The sequence below is a fragment of the Anastrepha obliqua genome, chromosome 5, assembly GCF_027943255.1.
Source record: "Anastrepha obliqua isolate idAnaObli1 chromosome 5, idAnaObli1_1.0, whole genome shotgun sequence".
Classification (NCBI taxonomy): domain Eukaryota; kingdom Metazoa; phylum Arthropoda; class Insecta; order Diptera; family Tephritidae; genus Anastrepha; species Anastrepha obliqua.
The window spans coordinates 76,263,652-76,282,318 of record NC_072896.1 but is presented as its reverse complement, the minus strand read 5'-3'; the positions used below and the strand labels follow the sequence as shown (position 1 = coordinate 76,282,318).

Sequence of the window (18,667 nt, the reverse complement as noted above, 5' to 3'; positions counted from 1 at the left end):
TGTTGTTCCACAAATGGAAGGACCTACAGTTTTAAGCCGATTCCGGCAGATGGTTTTTTATGAGGAGCTTTTTCATGATGGTACTGTGGACACTTCATTAATCCAGGGGAAGGTGGGCTCATTGGAAACAGGTTCCGTCAATCCAAACTTTTTTATAATGAAGTGTGCAATGTTACCGAACTAGTATAGTCCTGAACATACCGATGAAAACTCTTTAGCGAGTTGTTGCTCGTAAGCAGAACATTTTGAAAATGAAATTTTACTTTTCCTCCACTTTAACTAAAAATTTCTAGAGCTAGCAACCCATTATCTTATCTAAGGGAGCCAATTTGTCAAACGAGAACGAGAAAGCTGCTTACTGAGCAAACCTTTCATCATTGAATCATGACTCAGGCCTATATATTATACATGTGTGAATAGAAGAACACCACCTTAGTGAACAGAAATGTCAACACAGTTGGCCATCTTCAACTGTCAAATCACAGTTATTGATTTTGATAGTTCCCATGCAGCTAAAGAAACACCCGATACATACGTTTTCTATTTTACTCCATATCAATTTGGGAAAAATACTGATTTTTCAGCATTTTTAAAACTTGAGGCTCTAGTCGGTACCTATAAAACTTCTCCGGTTGGCTTAAAATTTTATATTTAGTAGCATTTTTGTTTTGGTTTTTTGATAACCTAACGTTTCTAGAGAGTGCCTCGGAAAAAATGAATATATGTTTCCCCGTAACTATTGCAAAACCGAAACCTTCTCCGCCCTGCGCATTCTAGCTGGCGCCATCTATCGGGTCTATTTTTCAAATTTTTTTTTTGTTTCATATAACTAATGCCTCAGAACCTAATACAAAATGCTCTAGATATACTTTCTAGGTGGGCAGGAAAGTGTGGTCTAGGAGTCAACCCAGACAAAACAGAACTCATATTGTTCACTAGGAAACACAGAATCCCTCAACTAAGTCCAATTATGCTCAAAGGGGAAGCTCTTGTGATTTCGGAAGAAACCAAGTACTTGGGACTAAACATAGATAGGAAACTGACTTGGAAGTCAAACACCTTACAAAGAGTCAGGAAAGCGAACCTAGTTTTTTATGCCTGTAAGAGAGCTTTAGGTAAGACCTGGGGAATTAAACCTAAGGTTGCTCATTGGCTCTACACTGCTGTCGTCAGACCCATTCTTCTATATGGAAATGTTGTCTGGTGGTGTGCTATGCAGAAAAAAAACTATTCTAATTTATGGAGTAAGGTGCAGAGATCAGCGGAACTAGCAATATGTGGCGCCATGAAAACCACGCCATCCATGGCTTTGGACATCATGCTACATCTGCCACCCCTAGATCTCTTCTGCAAATACTCAGCGGCCTGCTCCGCTTTAAGGCTCAAAGCGAACTCACAATGGAGAACTGTCACACATGGGCATTCAACCATTTTAGACGCCTACGCGGTATACCCAGTGACTGTGATTATCACCCTCCCATTCTTTGCTTCGAAAGGAATTTCCTAATGAAAATCCCTTCTAGACTGGAATGGTTTGAAGAAGATCCGGACGGAACCAAAATGGACACCGGTGTAGGATCACGGCTATTTTGCGAAGAGCTTTCTATTAGTGAATCCTTTAAATTACCGGATCACTGTAGCGTTTTTCAAGTGGAAATAAACGCTATTCATGAAGCCTTAAAATGGTTTAAGATAAACAGAATATCATCAACGGATATCTGCATTCTATCAGACAGCCAAGCTGCCCTACGAGCCCTGGATGCATTCCAAACAACATCAAGGAGTGTCTTACGTTGTCGCCAATCTCTAAATGAGATGGCCAAGCAATATCATATAATCTTATGCTGGGTCCCAGGCCACAGAGATATACCAGGGAACTGTAGGGCAGACCAACTTGCAAGAGAAGGTACCTGTATGCCAGACATAAGTAATTTTTTGGTGATACCTCTCGCAACTTGTAAGCTTCTCATTAAGGACACACTAATCAATTAGGCAAATCAGAGATGGATTAGCGCTGACACCTGTGAAATTGCTAGGCAAACATGGCCAAGGCTAAATTTACGTCTGTCCAAGAGTATTATAAAACTGAGTAGACTTCAAATCAGGACCTTAGTAGGGGCCCTCACAGGACATTGTCTCATAAGAAATCATGCAATTAGATAAGGCGTTTACACGCATGATTTCTGTCATAGCTGCAGAAATGAGGAGGAATTGGAAACAATTGAGCACCCTTTTTGCACATGCCCGGCTCTAGCCAGAAGCAGAAACCGATTTTTAAAATCCTACTTCTTAACGAATATAGATAATCTATACATTTTAGGTATCAACATCCTTTTACGCTTTGTCAAAAGCTCAGGATGGTTCAATATGGAGAGGGAAATGTAGCCCAGCTTCCGCGGCTTACACCGGACCCATTCCGTGGTCTAAGTGGTCGTTGTCTCTATGTGCGATGCGGCTGCCAAACCTACCTACCTACCTACCTAATACCTCAGAAAAGAAATCATTTTATTCGGTTAAGAAACATGGGAGGATATAGTTCAGAAATTTATGATCTAGCCTATAAATTTTATTCGAAATAATTCAATCTATGTATACTTCCTCCAAAGTTGGAAATGCAAAATGTTTTACACGAAAGCTTCGTGAGTGCTAAAAATCGATACTTACAACTTTCTACAAGAGAAATAATATATATTTTAATTATTTATTTTGCAAGCAAGTTGATAATAATAATTTAATTCTTATCGTCTTCATTCATTCTGTACTTAGTAAAGCTTAAATGTTTCTTGAAAATCGCTGCATAAATCCAAGAAATCGATGAGAAAACATAGCCAAAAATAAATAGCTGATTTGCAAAATCCTGCCCATTGATTTTTCGGCAGCACTCTATTTAAGCACTGAAACAACAAAACATTATACGAAGAAAGTGCAAAAACAAAGCAAATTCCGCTTGTTAGCATGCAAACACCCAAACCACCCATCAAGTCCAGACAACAAAGCTTGAAAGTTGGCAAGTGTAAAAGTTTAGGTATTCACACACGCATGCATGCATGGGCTCACACTGACATTTTAAATATAAACACGCAACCAAAAAAATTGGGTCTTATGAGTTGTTAGTTTTGCGGCGTGGGCTACATGAATGCCCTTGAAATGAAATGCGAAAGCCAAGGACAAAGTCGGCGACCAAACTATTTTGCACAAATGGCATGAAATGGCAAAGCACAACTATATTCCAACACTATACACACACATACGTATATACGTGCAAACATAATTCGAAATTTGCCAGCGACAAAGGACACACTGGTTTTCATTGGCAGCTGCTGTTTTTAAGGAGGCGGAGACGAAGTTTGAACATTTTTGCTCACAAAGCAGGGAAGTAAATTCCTACACATACATACATACGCAGGCAAAAAGTGCACAGACAGCAATATTATTGTAGAATTTGGCAGTGAGGTTATTGCATTTATCGTATTTGCTTTTTGTTTAGCATTGAACACCATTTCCAGTGTGCAAACACCTAACCAACGTCATCAATAGAAGTATGGAAATTTAAGTCTCGCAACCACGCAAACACGCAAGACAGTCATTACATAGAAAGAAAATTATATTTTAGCATACTTTCAGGCGCGCAAGAGCTTTTTTTTTCTTCTTTACGCATTATTTCAAGCGTTCGTTGGCAAATTGTGTTTGTTGAAAAGTAACAACATGAGAAAATCGAATGCCGATTTATTCTAATGGTGGACATTAAATTTTTATAACTAAAACTATAACACAACAATTTCCATTAAATGTAATTAATGCTTGTAAAAATTGTTTACTCTTCATTCTAAAGTTATTTCGATCATTTGATTACATAGTTGGCAATTTTTATTACAGATTGGCAGTTGGTTCCATTTTATGTCATCTGTTGAAAAATTTCCTGTTTTTTGTGTTTCTTTTTTTCACATCTACTCTATTTAAGTTTCTTCTCCCTTTTCTTACATATTTGTGTGTGCTTTATTTATTTCATTTTGTTACTCACCAATTTTCGCTACACTCGCCGAAAGTATCCAGATACCAATTATAAATGGCGTTTTCACCCTATCAAAATCCACCTGCGAAAGCGGATAACGGTCTGGTCTATGCGCATAGGGATCATCATCGTCATGTGCTGAAATCATTATCGGTGGTCTATGTGTTTCGACTTCTTTGGGTTTTTCACTGGGCGTAGGTTCTGCTGCTATGGCGTTGCTTTGAAATGAATTTTTACTCTCATCACTGCCACTGGATGCAACCTGCATTGAAAATAGAAGGGACGAAATGAATAATTGCTTGCGAAAGAAAATAGATTGTTTTTATACATAGGACTTTTTGTAGTCGTAAGAAATAATAGCTCAAGTCGAAACTAAAGTTTAGGAATATAACCAACTTTGTTTAGTTTTTATGCCAACTTGTTCCAATAAACAAAATTAACATTTTTTTTCTATAAATCCAAATAGGGTCTATATATTATTATTCCTGTTAATATTTTTTTAGTAAATCTATTAGTTCATAGCATAAAGAGGCTCAAATTCCGCAGCTCCAATTCATGGAAAGTAGTTATGATCACAAAACTTAGCTAACTGCTTTTCGCTCAAGGCAGTCTCTTTAAAGTGAAAAGTTTTCGTGGCTGTTTGTTTATGGAACGCACCTTTTTGCATTCCCCTAAACAAACCAAAGAAATTCAGAAATTTCACAGTTCAATTCGAGCTTCTTTCTATAATAAAGAAAATATGAAAGCAACATTCAAAATGTCACCAAAAATTGAAATACCGAATTGTGTCAATGTATTGACTAATACACAATCCACACTTAAATGAAGCTCACAACACGAGGTGTGTTAAAAAAATAAGGTGAAATTTCAATCAAATACGGTACACAGGCTCTTTTCAGGTGTTTTCAGTTACTGTTACCTACTTAATTTTCTAGATAGTTTTTTTTTGTTTGTTATTTTATTTTAGAAAATTTCATGCTCTTCATAAATTTACAACGGCTTTTTGATGTTAGAAAAGTTACGAGGATTCGGGGTTCTCTACTGATTTTCGCGTTTGAGGCAATGCTCAAACTCTAGATGGTAAACATTTTTCCTGCTAAACTTATTTTATGTTCACTACCACCAAACATAAATTGATATATCTGTGGGAATAAAACCTGACAACGAAAACCGAAAAATTTTAAAAGAAAGTAAGTGAATTGTGGCTTGATATTTTTTATCAGAGCTATACTGCGAAAAGATTATCTGTATTAAGAATCGTAGGCTATGTTTTATTTTAATATCCTAAAAGTCATGCGAAAAACACTCAAATCGATGCTTTCCGAGAGAATGGGACTGTCGTGCTACCATATGGGGTGAAACTTAAGGTATTTCAAAAAATTTCACTGAAAAAATACTCAAATGGTTACCAGTTTTTTTAATATAATTAATTTGAATGAAATACGCGCTTAAATACTTCAATAATCTTTTAAGAACTTCAAAGGCCAAACAGATCAAATTTGTTCAGAACTCCCTTTCAACACAGGTGTATTATTCTTCTACTCTTAGAATATGAGTTAACAAGAGTTTGTCGGAAATAAGCAACACAATGTTTAAATTTTGTATTAAAATAACTCTGATAGGTGATATTAGCAAGCGACTGAGATGTTACAATACCTTAATTCTGAGGCCTTTCGAAGTGCATGAATTGTAATATCACTTTTTATTAAGAAGAAAAAATGCTGTATGGGAAAGTCATTACAAGTGCCCATTCAGCCATGCTACATTTAATGTTACGGATTTTTGATAAAACAACTTACACTACTGAACCTAAAAATGCAGATATTCATTAAGGCAATTAAGCAAATAAAAGTATCCATACATTCTCATCACTTTTCCAACGAGACAAATGTAAAATGCTAAGGAATTTTAACCCTAGCAAGCAGTTTCTTTTCTTTTCCGAAAATAATATCTTTTTTCCACTTTTCGCATGCTTCAAAATTATTCTACACCGCAGGAAATGTAAATGTTATTTATTGCAAAAACCACAATGTACGAGTAAGTGATATGTATTTTATTGTGGTTAAATGTAATTAATAGTTAAAGCCTCAATGAGTAGTAGTACGAATATATGTATAAAAAAATGCTTAATGGGGCAAGTAATGCAGGATTGGTGTGGATTTTCGATAAAGCAACATACACTAAGGAACATAACAATCGTACGCAGTAAACTCCTGCACAAACAGGCTCATTCGTTTTTCTCTGCACAAAGAGTAGTGTGATTCAGTGCGGTGGCCGATGTTAGCTTTGATTCGGTTTAGCAGCCCAATCAACTCACAATCGACAACAAATGTTAACAAGAGTTGAGAGGCTTCTCTTTTAAAGCATGAATGGCTGAGCAAATAACTATTTTCATTGCCTTTCGAGTGCAAACAGTTACAACACGAGAAAATCTCATAAGCAACACGATTCATTCTATTGAACCATTGCTTGTGGTCTGTCTTTTGTTTTGCAGACAATCAACATTTAATCGACAAGAAATTTTAACCAGAGATGAGAGGCAAGAAAGTTCATTCTTCTCTTTTAAGGCATTAATTGCTGATCTCTTATAACAATTTTCAGTGCCCTTTACGTAAAGATAAAATTTCATAAGCAACTCGAGACATTCGATTGCTTATGTTTTGCCATTTCTTGTTTTTTTTTTTTTTGCTTTTCAAATAATAGAAAATAAAATGGTGCTACCATGGAAGATGATGTAAGTAGGTTTATTTTAAATTGCAATTTTAACACTACGATTTCTCAACATTTCCCACAAGTGCTCTCAATTCATGTTCAACGAAACAAAATTCCTTCTAAACACTTGATTCATTCATTCGGCCGAAACGAAGTTGAAATTTGCAGAACTTTACATAATAATAATTTGTTTTTTCACATATATGTATATCTATATATATAAAAATGAAATGATGTTCGTTTGTACGCATTTTTTTTGGGCCGATACGAGGCCAATTTTATTCGTTCTTTTTTCATATTATAGGGATCCACTAGGGGAAGGTTTTTAGCAAAAAAAAATTTCTTTTAAATATTTTCTTCATATGCTCATCGTATGGGACGAGTGTACTATGGCACACAAGAAACCATTGGCACTTGATAGAACTTTGAAAGATCTACGAGGAAGCCAAACAGTCTTTGGAGGTGCCGTGATTTTACTGGCTGGAGATTTCAGGCAAACATTACCTGTGATCCCAAAATCTACGGCTGCAGATGAAATCAATGCATGCTTAAAATCATCGTATTTATGGAGACATGTAAACACGCTTACACTTACTACAAACGTACGTGTTCAACTACAGAACGATCCGTCAGCAGCTGAAATTACTGAAAATGGGAAATGGCCAAATGTCTGTCGATCCAACAGGAATGATTACATTGCCTAACAATTTCTACACTTTTGCACAGTCTAAAGAGACATTGATACAGAGTGTATTTCCAAACATAGTTCAACATTACAAAAACCATGATTGGCTCAGCGAAAGAGCAATTTTAGCTCGGAAAAATAAGAACGTCAATGATATAAATGCAGCTATTTTGGATCAAATACCTGGTGACATAGTTGCATATAAGTAAGTCAATGGACACTATTACTGATCAAGATGATGTCGTAAATTATCCAACTAAATTCTTAAACTCACTCGATTTGTCAGGCCTACCACCTCATAATTTACGATTAAAAATTGGAGCACCGATTATTATGCTGCGCAACATTAATGTGCCACGACTTTGCAACGGTACCAGACTTTGAAAGGGAGGTACAAAGAAGGAGAAGACGTTTTGATACCCAGAATTCCACTGATTCCAACGGATTTACCATTCGATTTCAAACGTTTGCAGTTCCCTATTCACCTTGCCTTCGCTATGACAATTAATAGGCGCAAGGGCAGTCTCTACAAATGTGCGGCATTAATTTAGGTGACCCAATTTTTTCTCATGGACAATTGTATGCAGCTTGCTCACGAGTAGCCAACCCATCGTCATTATTCATTTATGCGAAAGACGGAAAAACCAAAAACGTTGTTTACCAAAAAGTATTACAATAAAGTTCGAATGAAATTGTATAAAAGAATTTGCTTTGTTACGTATTAATTTTATTCCCTTTCAGCAAATCATTGAATTTATCGCCTAGCGAAGTGAGCGAGGATACGCTAGTATGTATATAAGAAGTACTCTATATACATATAAGAAATACTTTTAAACATAAATCTATTTTATTATGCAGAATAGGGCACAATAGATCGTTCAGGCCGCGGTGCTAAACCCTCACATTGTACGAAATAATATACCTACAGCATAAAATAAAACTCTGAATTAAGTAAACTCTCCTTATTTTAATTACATAGGCTATGTTTTTAAGTTGTTGTACCCTTCAAGTGTAAATGGGTGTTGTTGTATTCAATGCGAATGCCTTCGAATCAATTGTGTTTCAAAACATTTCATGTTATGAGTGCAATGAAATAATAAAACAAACATCTCCCTCTTTAGTGTAGTTTAGTGAGGTGCTCTCTCGATCTTTCCTTACAAGGCCTTTCGCTCAGATACTGTTATATGTGTATGTGCTTCGTTAAGCTAAATACACACCAGGCAACCGTTGCAGCAACTCGGCCATGTTGAAGCGACCGTTGCCTCGTGTGTAGCTGTGTTGCCAAATGATTTTCGTGTTGCTGCAACCGTTGCCTGAAATATCAAATAAATTTAATTTTTGGGATAGGTTGCTGCAACCGTTGCTTCGTGTGTATCATTGTTTACTGCTTTTACTCGTTCAGTTCGTTGAACACAAGCAAAGAAGAAGGTTCGTGCGGAGTAAAATAAAGTGAAAAAGGAAAAAATGGCAATTGAAAATAATGAAAATTATGTTAATTTTATTAACGAATGTAAAAATTTGAGAGAGCTGTGGGATATAAGTAGTGAAAAATATATTAAAAATAAAAATTTTAGAAAAAAAGCATACGAACAATTAAAAAATGAATACAATAAAATTGATAAAAATTTCAAGTGCGCAAAAGCGTTTCCTGTTGCAAGATACCGCAAAGTTATTGCCAGTCTAATTTCTGCTGATATTGCCTCTCTCATTATGGTATCTTGTTTCGTTATTTTGGCCTTTACGAAGTCCAACAATTTTCTAAACAGGGCTTCGTCCATCCTCATGTAATTTTTATAGTCCGTTGGCTCATTTTCCCTCAGTTCTTTCAGCAGCCTCTCGTTCGAAAATTCTATTTTTTTAAAAGCCAATTTTTGGACAAGATTTTTTTTCTCTTCTTTTGTTGCATCTCTTCTTCCTCATTTTCGTACAAAAGTTCGTCAATTATAATAAGAGAAGTAATTTTACGCATTTCGTCGATCATTTAAAAAATTTAATTTTACGTATCTTCCGCTTGTACCTTTCCTGCACCACAGTTATACACAATACTGAGATTGAAGCAACGGTCGCAACGTGTTTCTTAAACAAAGGCAACACGTTGCTGCAACCGTTGCTTCAACGGTTGCCTGGTGTGTATTTAGCTTTAGAGCAATATTTTGCACTGATTCTTCACTAAAAAGTTTCAGTTTACTTCTGAGTATGTGATAAACCCACAAATAAATCAATTTTTAGCAGAATCGACGATAACGTTGAAAATACTTGTATCACTTGGCATGGAATCGCGCATGATGGAATTTATAGCAAGGCATGATATCAGTAAATTGAAAGGAGCTACGGGCATATTTAAGGCAGGCCTTTGGAATATGCCAAATTCTATCACTGGCAAATTTATGATGAGGTACTAAAAATGCAATATATTCCAACTTAGAATGAATGATGTGAAAAAGAAAATTTAAAGCCGCATTTAGATATCATAAGGTTAATGTAAACAAAAAATGTGAATCAAATATAGCACCTAAGCCTTTGATTTCACTCAAGAACAGTACCGGTGATGCTACAAAATGTACGTAATAATTCACTGCTTTTGGAGAATGTTAGATGATAACAAATAAAAGTTAAAGCTATGACATCAATATTGTTGCATCTGCTGATTTTTTTACAATAGAACAAAATTTCACAGTCGTATATATAGGGCATGAGTCTTGAAGACGAGAAACAACTAGATATAACAGCGATAAAAAGAAGAAGATAATACAAAGAGGCAAAATAGAGGATACTCTCTCTTAAGAACTTTATTAAAAATAGTAAATGCTGTTCATATAAAGAGCATTGTATCACCTAGTGCCCATTTACACAGTGAATCATGTGGAAGGAAAACATTTTGTTCGTGGAAGAAGGACGGACGCGGAGATTTTGTCTCCCGTACTGGCGAAACGCTTTGCGCTTCTTATTCGTATTTCCAATCTTAAAGCAATTTTCTTCTTTTGTGGGAGAAAGTTCGGAGTTCTGTGTTAGTTTCCAATCAAACGAAAGAAATCAACAATGACAAGCATCAGAACGCGGTTTGGCAAATATAGAATAACTTTTGCTAGTAAAGTAGGTTTGACTTAAAAAAAACTCATGGGACAGACTTATTTATCACACTATAAATCTATGTTTGGATGAACGATTTGGCGGCTTTAAAATTAAAGTGATTTTCTTAAATTTAAATAATTCAAAGACGTTGTTGAATCGCGGTGGGCGATGCGGGAAGGGCATTTCGAAAAAATTATTTTATAATTTCTAATCGGCAAAAAAAGATTTGACAATCATTTATTTGTTTCATTTTATTAGTCTAAACCGATATTCAAACAAAAATATGTAAGTGCAAAGTTTACGGGTGTACGGTGGATCTACATTCCGGGTAAACAAACATATCTTTGTCATTGACACCTTTTTGTAAATGTTTCAATACAAAACTAAAACACGCAATAGAAACTTTTAGATGTTATCAATCACTTGAGGGTATTAATTTGTAATAACATTGACTAAATGCTGGCTGAGGGTGAGTTCGGTATGCCGATAACACTTGGCAAATGATTTTCACTACCGGTAACTTATAAAAACATTTTTCCAAGGCAACTCTACAAGCACGGCACGCACACAAATAAGGGATTTTTTGAAATAAATTATAAGTATGAATTATTTTTTATCAGCTAAAAAAATTATATGTAACAACGTAACGTAAAGCAAGACCGGTTAAAACAGTGTAAAAATTCAAAATAAATACGGTCATTTTGGAAAGAGATTCTCTCCGCTAACCGCTTTATAAAAGGAATAAAAAAGGGAGCTATGCACTTTTATCATTTTACACACTTTTCATATTTAACTTTCAAATAAAACGCTCTGACCTCAAATTTTTAATTAATTTTTCACTTTTTCATACAAAACAAATTCGAAAAAACAAATGCACGTATGACATGAAAACTCCACAAAGAAACACACAAAGTTATAAATTCTTATATCCATTGAAAACACACGCTTTTTAAGAATCAAGGCAATATTTATGGCTACCTCGTGTGTTAATTCCCGAAAACAGCAGGCGAAAAATGTTGCGCTCTAAAATTGGTTGTGCGCTTTGCAATGTTTATAAATCACTTCTACGAGTCTAAAATTAATACTTGCGGCCGCCGAATGTTAAGGCTTAAGAATAAAAACATCAGATACGTGCACACATACATACACATGTACATACATTTCATGCTGACCATATCATTAAGCCAAGCGCATTCTGCTGCAAGCGATTGGCCTCATTTGCGCCAAAATCTGGTTGATACTGGAAGTTGGCTGCCAAACCAAGCATAACCAACTCAAACCGAATTGAGCAACTCCGTAAAAATATTTATATATTAAAAGTATTACTTCGCTATAAATACCGAGTACATGGATTTTTTTTAACAAATAAATATTAAATATGTGCATACATAGGTGCAAAACATAGTTGTTGTTGGCTGTATCAGAACAAAAAGTATAATATCAAACAGAGAATCACAAAATGACATGCGTCGTTCATGTTCGTGCAGGAACTTGCTAATCGTTGTATTCGCAGCATAATTACAACTCTGATATGCGAGTGGATTACAACTCTCTGTACATATATATGCATCAAAATATGCATATCTTCTGCTCAAATATGAACGAGACGTTATCAATAAAACGGTCCGCGGATGACATATGGCAAAAATACATTTTTTGTTTTTTGGTAGGACTGTTATAAGCTTACATGGCTAATTTCAGCGTGATATGTCACATATGTAGTTTGTTTTCTGTGCTACTGTAAACAAGTCAAGCTCGCTGACGTCTCGTTCATATTTGAGTAGAAGGTACATTGCAATGAAATGTATGTATAGAGATAATAAAGTAGCGATTTATGAATAAAACAACACTATGTGTGTATATATGTGTATGGCAGCATTGAATTATTACATTGACAGCTGACAAAGAAAATTGTTGTGAAGAAACCCGATTTGAGCAACAACAAAAAACCAAACAAAAAAATGTGTGTAACTATAATAAAAGATCGAAAAATAAAAAAAATATAAAAAAAAAGTAAATAAAAAAAATATAAAAAATAATAATTCAACAACAAACGTTTAAAATGATTACTAATTAAGTTTTATTTGTGCTTACATGTGAATAAAATTATTACCCTGTATGCAAAATTCGGAATTCTTATTCCATCGTTATAGAGTTTTCTAGATGGGAAATTTTGACTTCAAAATTTTAATTTCATAATTTAATCAAAATTTTTCCAAATATTTTAAATTTTTTCTGAACGTTTCAACCAAAGGGCATCAAATATTAGGTGAAGTAACAAGCTTTTCTACCCGCCCAAAATCTCATAAGCGGTTATCGCGCCCATCAAGAAGAACAAGAGAAAGTTTTGAATGCCTTCCGCTAGACGTGTTTAGGTCAAATTATTCAGCGATTTAAAGATGATATTACGCTTCCAAAAAGTTCTTTGACAGTTTTGTGTTTCGTCAAGCCAGGTACATGTTTACAGCGTTGCAAAATAAAAGGAAAAAACAGAGAAATTTTAATGCATACTTCAGTACCACTACAACCAAGGTAAAAAGGCGAAGCGGGCGGGCAAATAAAATGTTTTACAGTATTGAATGCTTGCGCTGTGCAGCAATAAGTTTGAACACTTTAGGTAAGTGGTCCAACACGGACTACAACCACGATAAAATCCTAGCTGGCATCTCGGAACTTCACAGACTGGTGGACTATGTACTCCCGCCTCCACTTGCCAGTACAATGTTCACGATTCCTCTACTCTCAAGGGAAGAGTGGGAATGGGATGATGTAGGACAGGGCGCGTCCATCCATGTATACAGAGATGGCTCAAAGCTTGAGGGCAGGGTAAGCGGAGCTGTATATTCCGAACATCTCGGGATCTCCTTCAGTTTTCGGTTTCCCATCTACTGTAGAAGGCCGAACTGAGGGCAATAATACACCCCGTCACACTGGTGCAATGTGATGCGATACCTGGAGATAATTCCTACATTTACATAAAATCCCTCCCAAAGCAGTCGACAAGTCTTAACAAGATGGCTGAGTCATTTCACCTAAAGCTGACATGAGTTCCTGGCCATTGTGACGTTGCGGGTAATTGCAGAGCCGATGAGCTAGAAAGATTTGGCACCAAGTGGACTGATGAGTACACAGACAATGCAAAGGCACACCCTTACGAACATCTAAGCTACTTATCCTTGAGGTAATTGTAAGAGTACCGAATGAAAGATGGCGTAATGAAACAATGAATTTTTGCTAAGCCAAAATAAGCATAGTCTTAGCACACTGATTTCAGTGTGCACGCTCAGATGCAAACACAGGACTTCTGCATAAGCTGTCTAGATGAGGAAGAGGAAGAGACGATCTTGCACCTCCTGTCTTGCATTTCTTGCTCTATCAGAGGCAGATTTACCATTTTAGTAGGATTTTTCAATAAATTGGAAGATTTCAGTACTGTGAAAATCAGGGAGCTTCTGAAATTTTGAAAAGTATACACTGGTTTTTTTTTATAAGAACTAGTACCCCACGGGGCACCCCAAAGGGCTATGAGTTTGAGTGTGCTGCACAACCGCTTCAAGCGGTGATTTCAAAGATTATACTCCGGTAAGCCGGAAATGTTAAAAAAAAAATCATGGCAACCGTCGAGTCCGAGGGACGCCTCATCGGATGCTGCCATCATCCAAACTTCTGCGCCACACGTTAGGACGGGGAGGATGAGAGTCTTGTAGAGTGTTAGTTTTGTTCGTCGAGAGTTGATTTGAATGCTCAATTGCCTACTTAGTCCAAAGTAGCACTTGTTGGCAAGAGGGATCCTCCGTGGGGTTATCGGTGTTAATGCTGGTTCCTAAATAAACGAAGCCTCTTACAACTTCGAAATCATAACTGTCAACAGTGACGTGAGTACCGATGTGCGAGTGCGTCGACTGTTTGACAGAAGGTACTTCGTTTGACACATTTGCTTTGCTTCTTTATCCAGTTTGGAAAAGGCAGAACTAACTGCGCGGTTGTTAAGACCGATGATGTCAATGTCATCGGCATACGCCAACAATTGTACGCTCTTATAAAAAATTCTGCCTGAGCGATTAAGTTTTGCGGATCGTACGATCCTTTCCAACATCGGGTTAAAGAAGTCATGAAGAGATTCAGCCTGTCTGAAACCTTGTTTAGTATTAAACGGCTCGGACAGATCCTTCCCAATTCTGACGGCGCTGCTGGTAGCCCCGTCATTTTGCATAGCTGTATTAGTTTTGCGGGAATACTAAATTCAGACATCGCTGCATACAGGAAACTCTTTTTCGTACTGTCGAATGCAACTTTGAAGTTGACGAAAAAATGGTGTGTGTAGCTTCTCTTTTCGTGGAGATTTTCCAAGACCTGGTGCATTGTAATTGCACTGTTACAAATCTCTTAATTTCGTCAAAAAGACAGAGCAAATATCTTATTTCCATTGCCACAAAATGAAGCGAAGAGACACCCACAATTTTTGTTTTTTGTAATTGTGACAACGCCGATATTTTACAAGTAAAAACTTAGAAAACCTTTTACTTCACCTTATACTATACTTACATGTAATAGGTGGCGCAAAATTAATTGTCCTATCGGAAGATTTACATATACTTTTTGCAACTGGCGTTGCACCTGAATCGTATGTGGCACTTGTGTGTTTGACAAGGAAAGGAGCGCTTAAAGGTCACAATAAAGATTTCCATGACTCAAAATTATTATTTTTTTACGTAGTAAAAAAGTTATTCAAACACAAAACCTGTTACATATACGAGTATTCTTAACTTTGCCTTTTAACGGCGCCAAAAAATAAAAATCCATCATTATCGACTATTTAGTACGAGGGAAGTTCAATAAGTTCCCGTGTTTGATGACAGGGGGCGTTTCTGAGGGAAGTTGGCATTAGCGTCATGTGCTGCCATCTATCAAACGACGGCTAAACAAATTTCAGACTGATTCATAAGTTAGTTGGGATTTGGCAGCTATTCGAGTAAAACGTGTTTCGTGATTACTAAGATAAGTTGGAAAAAGAACAGTATCGTTCGGTAATTCGCTTTTTATATTTGGATGGGAAAACATGTGAGGAGCTAAACGCAAAGTTAGATGCTGTCTATGGGGACGCTTCGCCATCTATGACCACAGTTAGATATTGGTTCAACGAATTTAAACGTGGGCGAACATCCGTGAGGAGCGACCAGGACGCATGGCAGCCGTGGTACCGAAAACAAGAGTGCGCGAAGTATCAGACGCCATAGGTGTGTCGACCGGATAGGCAATTAATATCTTGCATGATAAGTTGGCGATGAAAAAATTGTCGGCCCGATGGGTGCGATTGCTCACAAGCAACAACGAGCAGATGCGGCTGTTAACTTCGAAGCAGTATTTAGAGCAATTTAAGCGAGATCCCAAGGAATTTTACGAGTTGTCACCGTTTATGCATCCTGGACTCATCATTACACACCAGAAACGAAGCAACAATCAAAACAATGGATTTCTCCCGGTGAAACTGCTCTAAAGAAGACGAAGACAGGAAGACAGACCTATCGGACGGAAAGGTCATGGCGACAATTCTTTGTGAGTTAGCCCGATCTGGCTCCCTTCGAATTTTTCTTGTTCCCTACCATGAAGAAATGGCTCGCGTGAAAAAAATGTAGTTCAAACAGGGAAGTCATCACCGAGATAGATGCGTATTTTAGGGAGTTCAAAAAATCTTATTTTTTGGAGCGGTTAAAAGGAGCGTTGGGAGAAATGTATCCGTCTAAAAGGAGACTATGTTAAAAAAAATTAGAAAAAAAAATGGAGTATTCATTTCTAAGCCGGGTACTTATTGAACCCCCCTCGTAATATTTAACAATCGTTTTAACCATTGGAAACGTTAATGAATATGTAAAATGGAAGCACTCAGACGGCATAAATACGAGTATAAATATTTATTTATCAATCAATATTAATATCAGTATTGAATCCAATATTTAAATTGAGACAAATATGTGAAGTATAAATATATTTATATAAATAACTTTTCCATAATTACACCTAAGTAAATAGGTATTGTATGCGTCAATGCCATTCCAGCAATACCAGATATTATTCTGATTCGATATACTCACTTCAAATAGTTTTATATTATGGCGTAAAATAGATAATTTAGCAATGTAATTGCACAAATATGCATGCATGGACATATGTGCATACGGATATACATACAAACAAACATACATACTTACGTCCATGTGCAATGAAGAGCAATTTTACTAATTTCTGGAAATTGTTTGGGAAATTGCATAACCAACCGCATAACACAACTCAAACGCTATCGCCTGGGTAAGCCATTCGCACACAAACACATACATACGTATGTATGTGCATATGTACATTTGCACTTATTTAAAACATTTCCATTTAAATAGCTGTTAGTAATCCACAACGTAGCAGCAATGGCATTGGCAATGGCACTACGTTCAAAGCAAAGCATTTTTTTTTCAAGTTCAATTGTAATCGATTGAATTATTGCAGTTATTTGTGTACGAATACTGGCTTGCGTACGTACATACATATGTATGTACATACATATCTACGAGTTTCTGCATGTAAACTATGTCAATTTGCTTTTCCTTTTTCATGCGGAAATGACGAAAACTGAATTTGAAATGCAAAAGTCTAATTAAATATGTTTTGTAATTAGAAATTCTGAAAAGTTTGCCGCGGCATATGGACCTGTAATATGTACATAGCGATATCTATAGATAATTATAAATTAAATGCTTTCAGAGCAAGCCGGCAATTTATTCTTGGCCCGCGTCTCTTAAGGTGCTATCAGGCGTTGCAACGAAAGTGTTTGCAACAAGCTGAGCAATTTTTGAACTGCAAAAGCAGTTGCAGACGATACGATCACCGTAATCAAGTGGTTCGTGCGTGTTTACCATTCGATTGAAATCGGATCGAAACCCACTGTGGGTATGAAGCATCAAATCATAAAAAGAATTTTTCTGATAACCGTCGGCCCTTCGCAAGCAATGGCAAGCCTCCAAATGTGTTAAAGGTTGTCAAAAAAGTCTTGCGGTATTTTTATTGAATTTTCAATTGTTCATAAAATTGGTTATAATAATGCGATTTAAGTCAAATATACGCCGTTTTGTTTGTTTTGTTCGATGTTCCCAACGAGATGCCAACTTCGTAATGCCCCTCTTATAGAAGCTCGCTTCCCTACTGTCAAAACTCGGAGAGCCTGTTGATCAAAGATAGCCTCTTCTGCATGAGTGCTGCATTCAAGCGGTCCAGTTGTTGGCAGTACAGGTCCGAATTGAGCGTTTGGCCATAGGGGAGCAGCTCATAGTGGATGATTCCCTGCCAAACCCACCAAACACACAGAAAAACCTTCCTGGCCGTCAATCCAGGCTTGGCCACCGGCTGGGCAGCTTCACCGCTTTTCGACCACGACCGTTTGCGCTTCACGTTGTCGTAAGTGACCCACTTTTCATCGCCAGTCACCATCCGCTTCAAAAACGGGTCGATTTTGTTGCGATTCAGAAGCGATTCGCATGCATCCATACGGGCAAAATGTTTTCTTGCGTCAAGTCGTGTGGCACCCATACATCGAGCTTCTTTTTGAATCCAAGCTTCTTAAATGGTTTATAACGGTTTGATGACTCATGCCCAGCTCTTGGCCGATGCTACGGCTGCTACTATGCCGGTCTCTTTCGATTCAGCGATTTTATCGCAATTTTTGACGACAGGCCTTCCGGACCGTGGCGCATCTTCGATCACCTCTGCACCAGAACGAAAACGTTGAAACCATCGTTGTGCGGTGGAAATGGAAACTGTATCGGGTCCATAAACTGCACAAATTTTATTGGCAGCATGAGATGCATTTTTGCCTTTATCGTAGTAGTACTGTAAAATATGCCGTATTTTCTCTTTATTTTGCTCCATGTTTGCGACGCTATAACTCACGAACGACTAAAAGCAAACAACAATTAATCAAACACGTGTTAGCACGTGAAAAGAGCTTTCCAAAAAGCTCTAGCGTGAACCGATACGACGAATATAACTAGAACTACGCGCTTGCAAAGACAAGCTTGCGGAAATACCGCAAGACTTTTTTGCTAACCTTTATTAGTTTAGGGGGGAAAAATTTCCATTATTTACATTTAAAGTTTATGCTCGTTGTCAAGGTGACATTTTGCACTAAAAAAAATTATTGT

General features: G+C 36.8%; 1 protein-coding gene across 7 annotated transcripts in view; it reads right to left on the bottom strand.

Annotated features, from left to right (window-relative positions):
- LOC129249501 (uncharacterized) overlaps nt 1-18,667 on the bottom strand; it is a 175,717-nt gene that overhangs the window by 93,642 nt on the left and 63,408 nt on the right. For all 7 annotated transcript variants that reach the window (XM_054889353.1, XM_054889355.1, XM_054889359.1 and 4 more), the window contains exon 3: nt 4,022-4,274. In XM_054889353.1, coding sequence (XP_054745328.1) covers nt 4,022-4,274 — 253 coding nt within the window. The remainder of the gene's footprint in view (nt 1-4,021; nt 4,275-18,667) is intronic.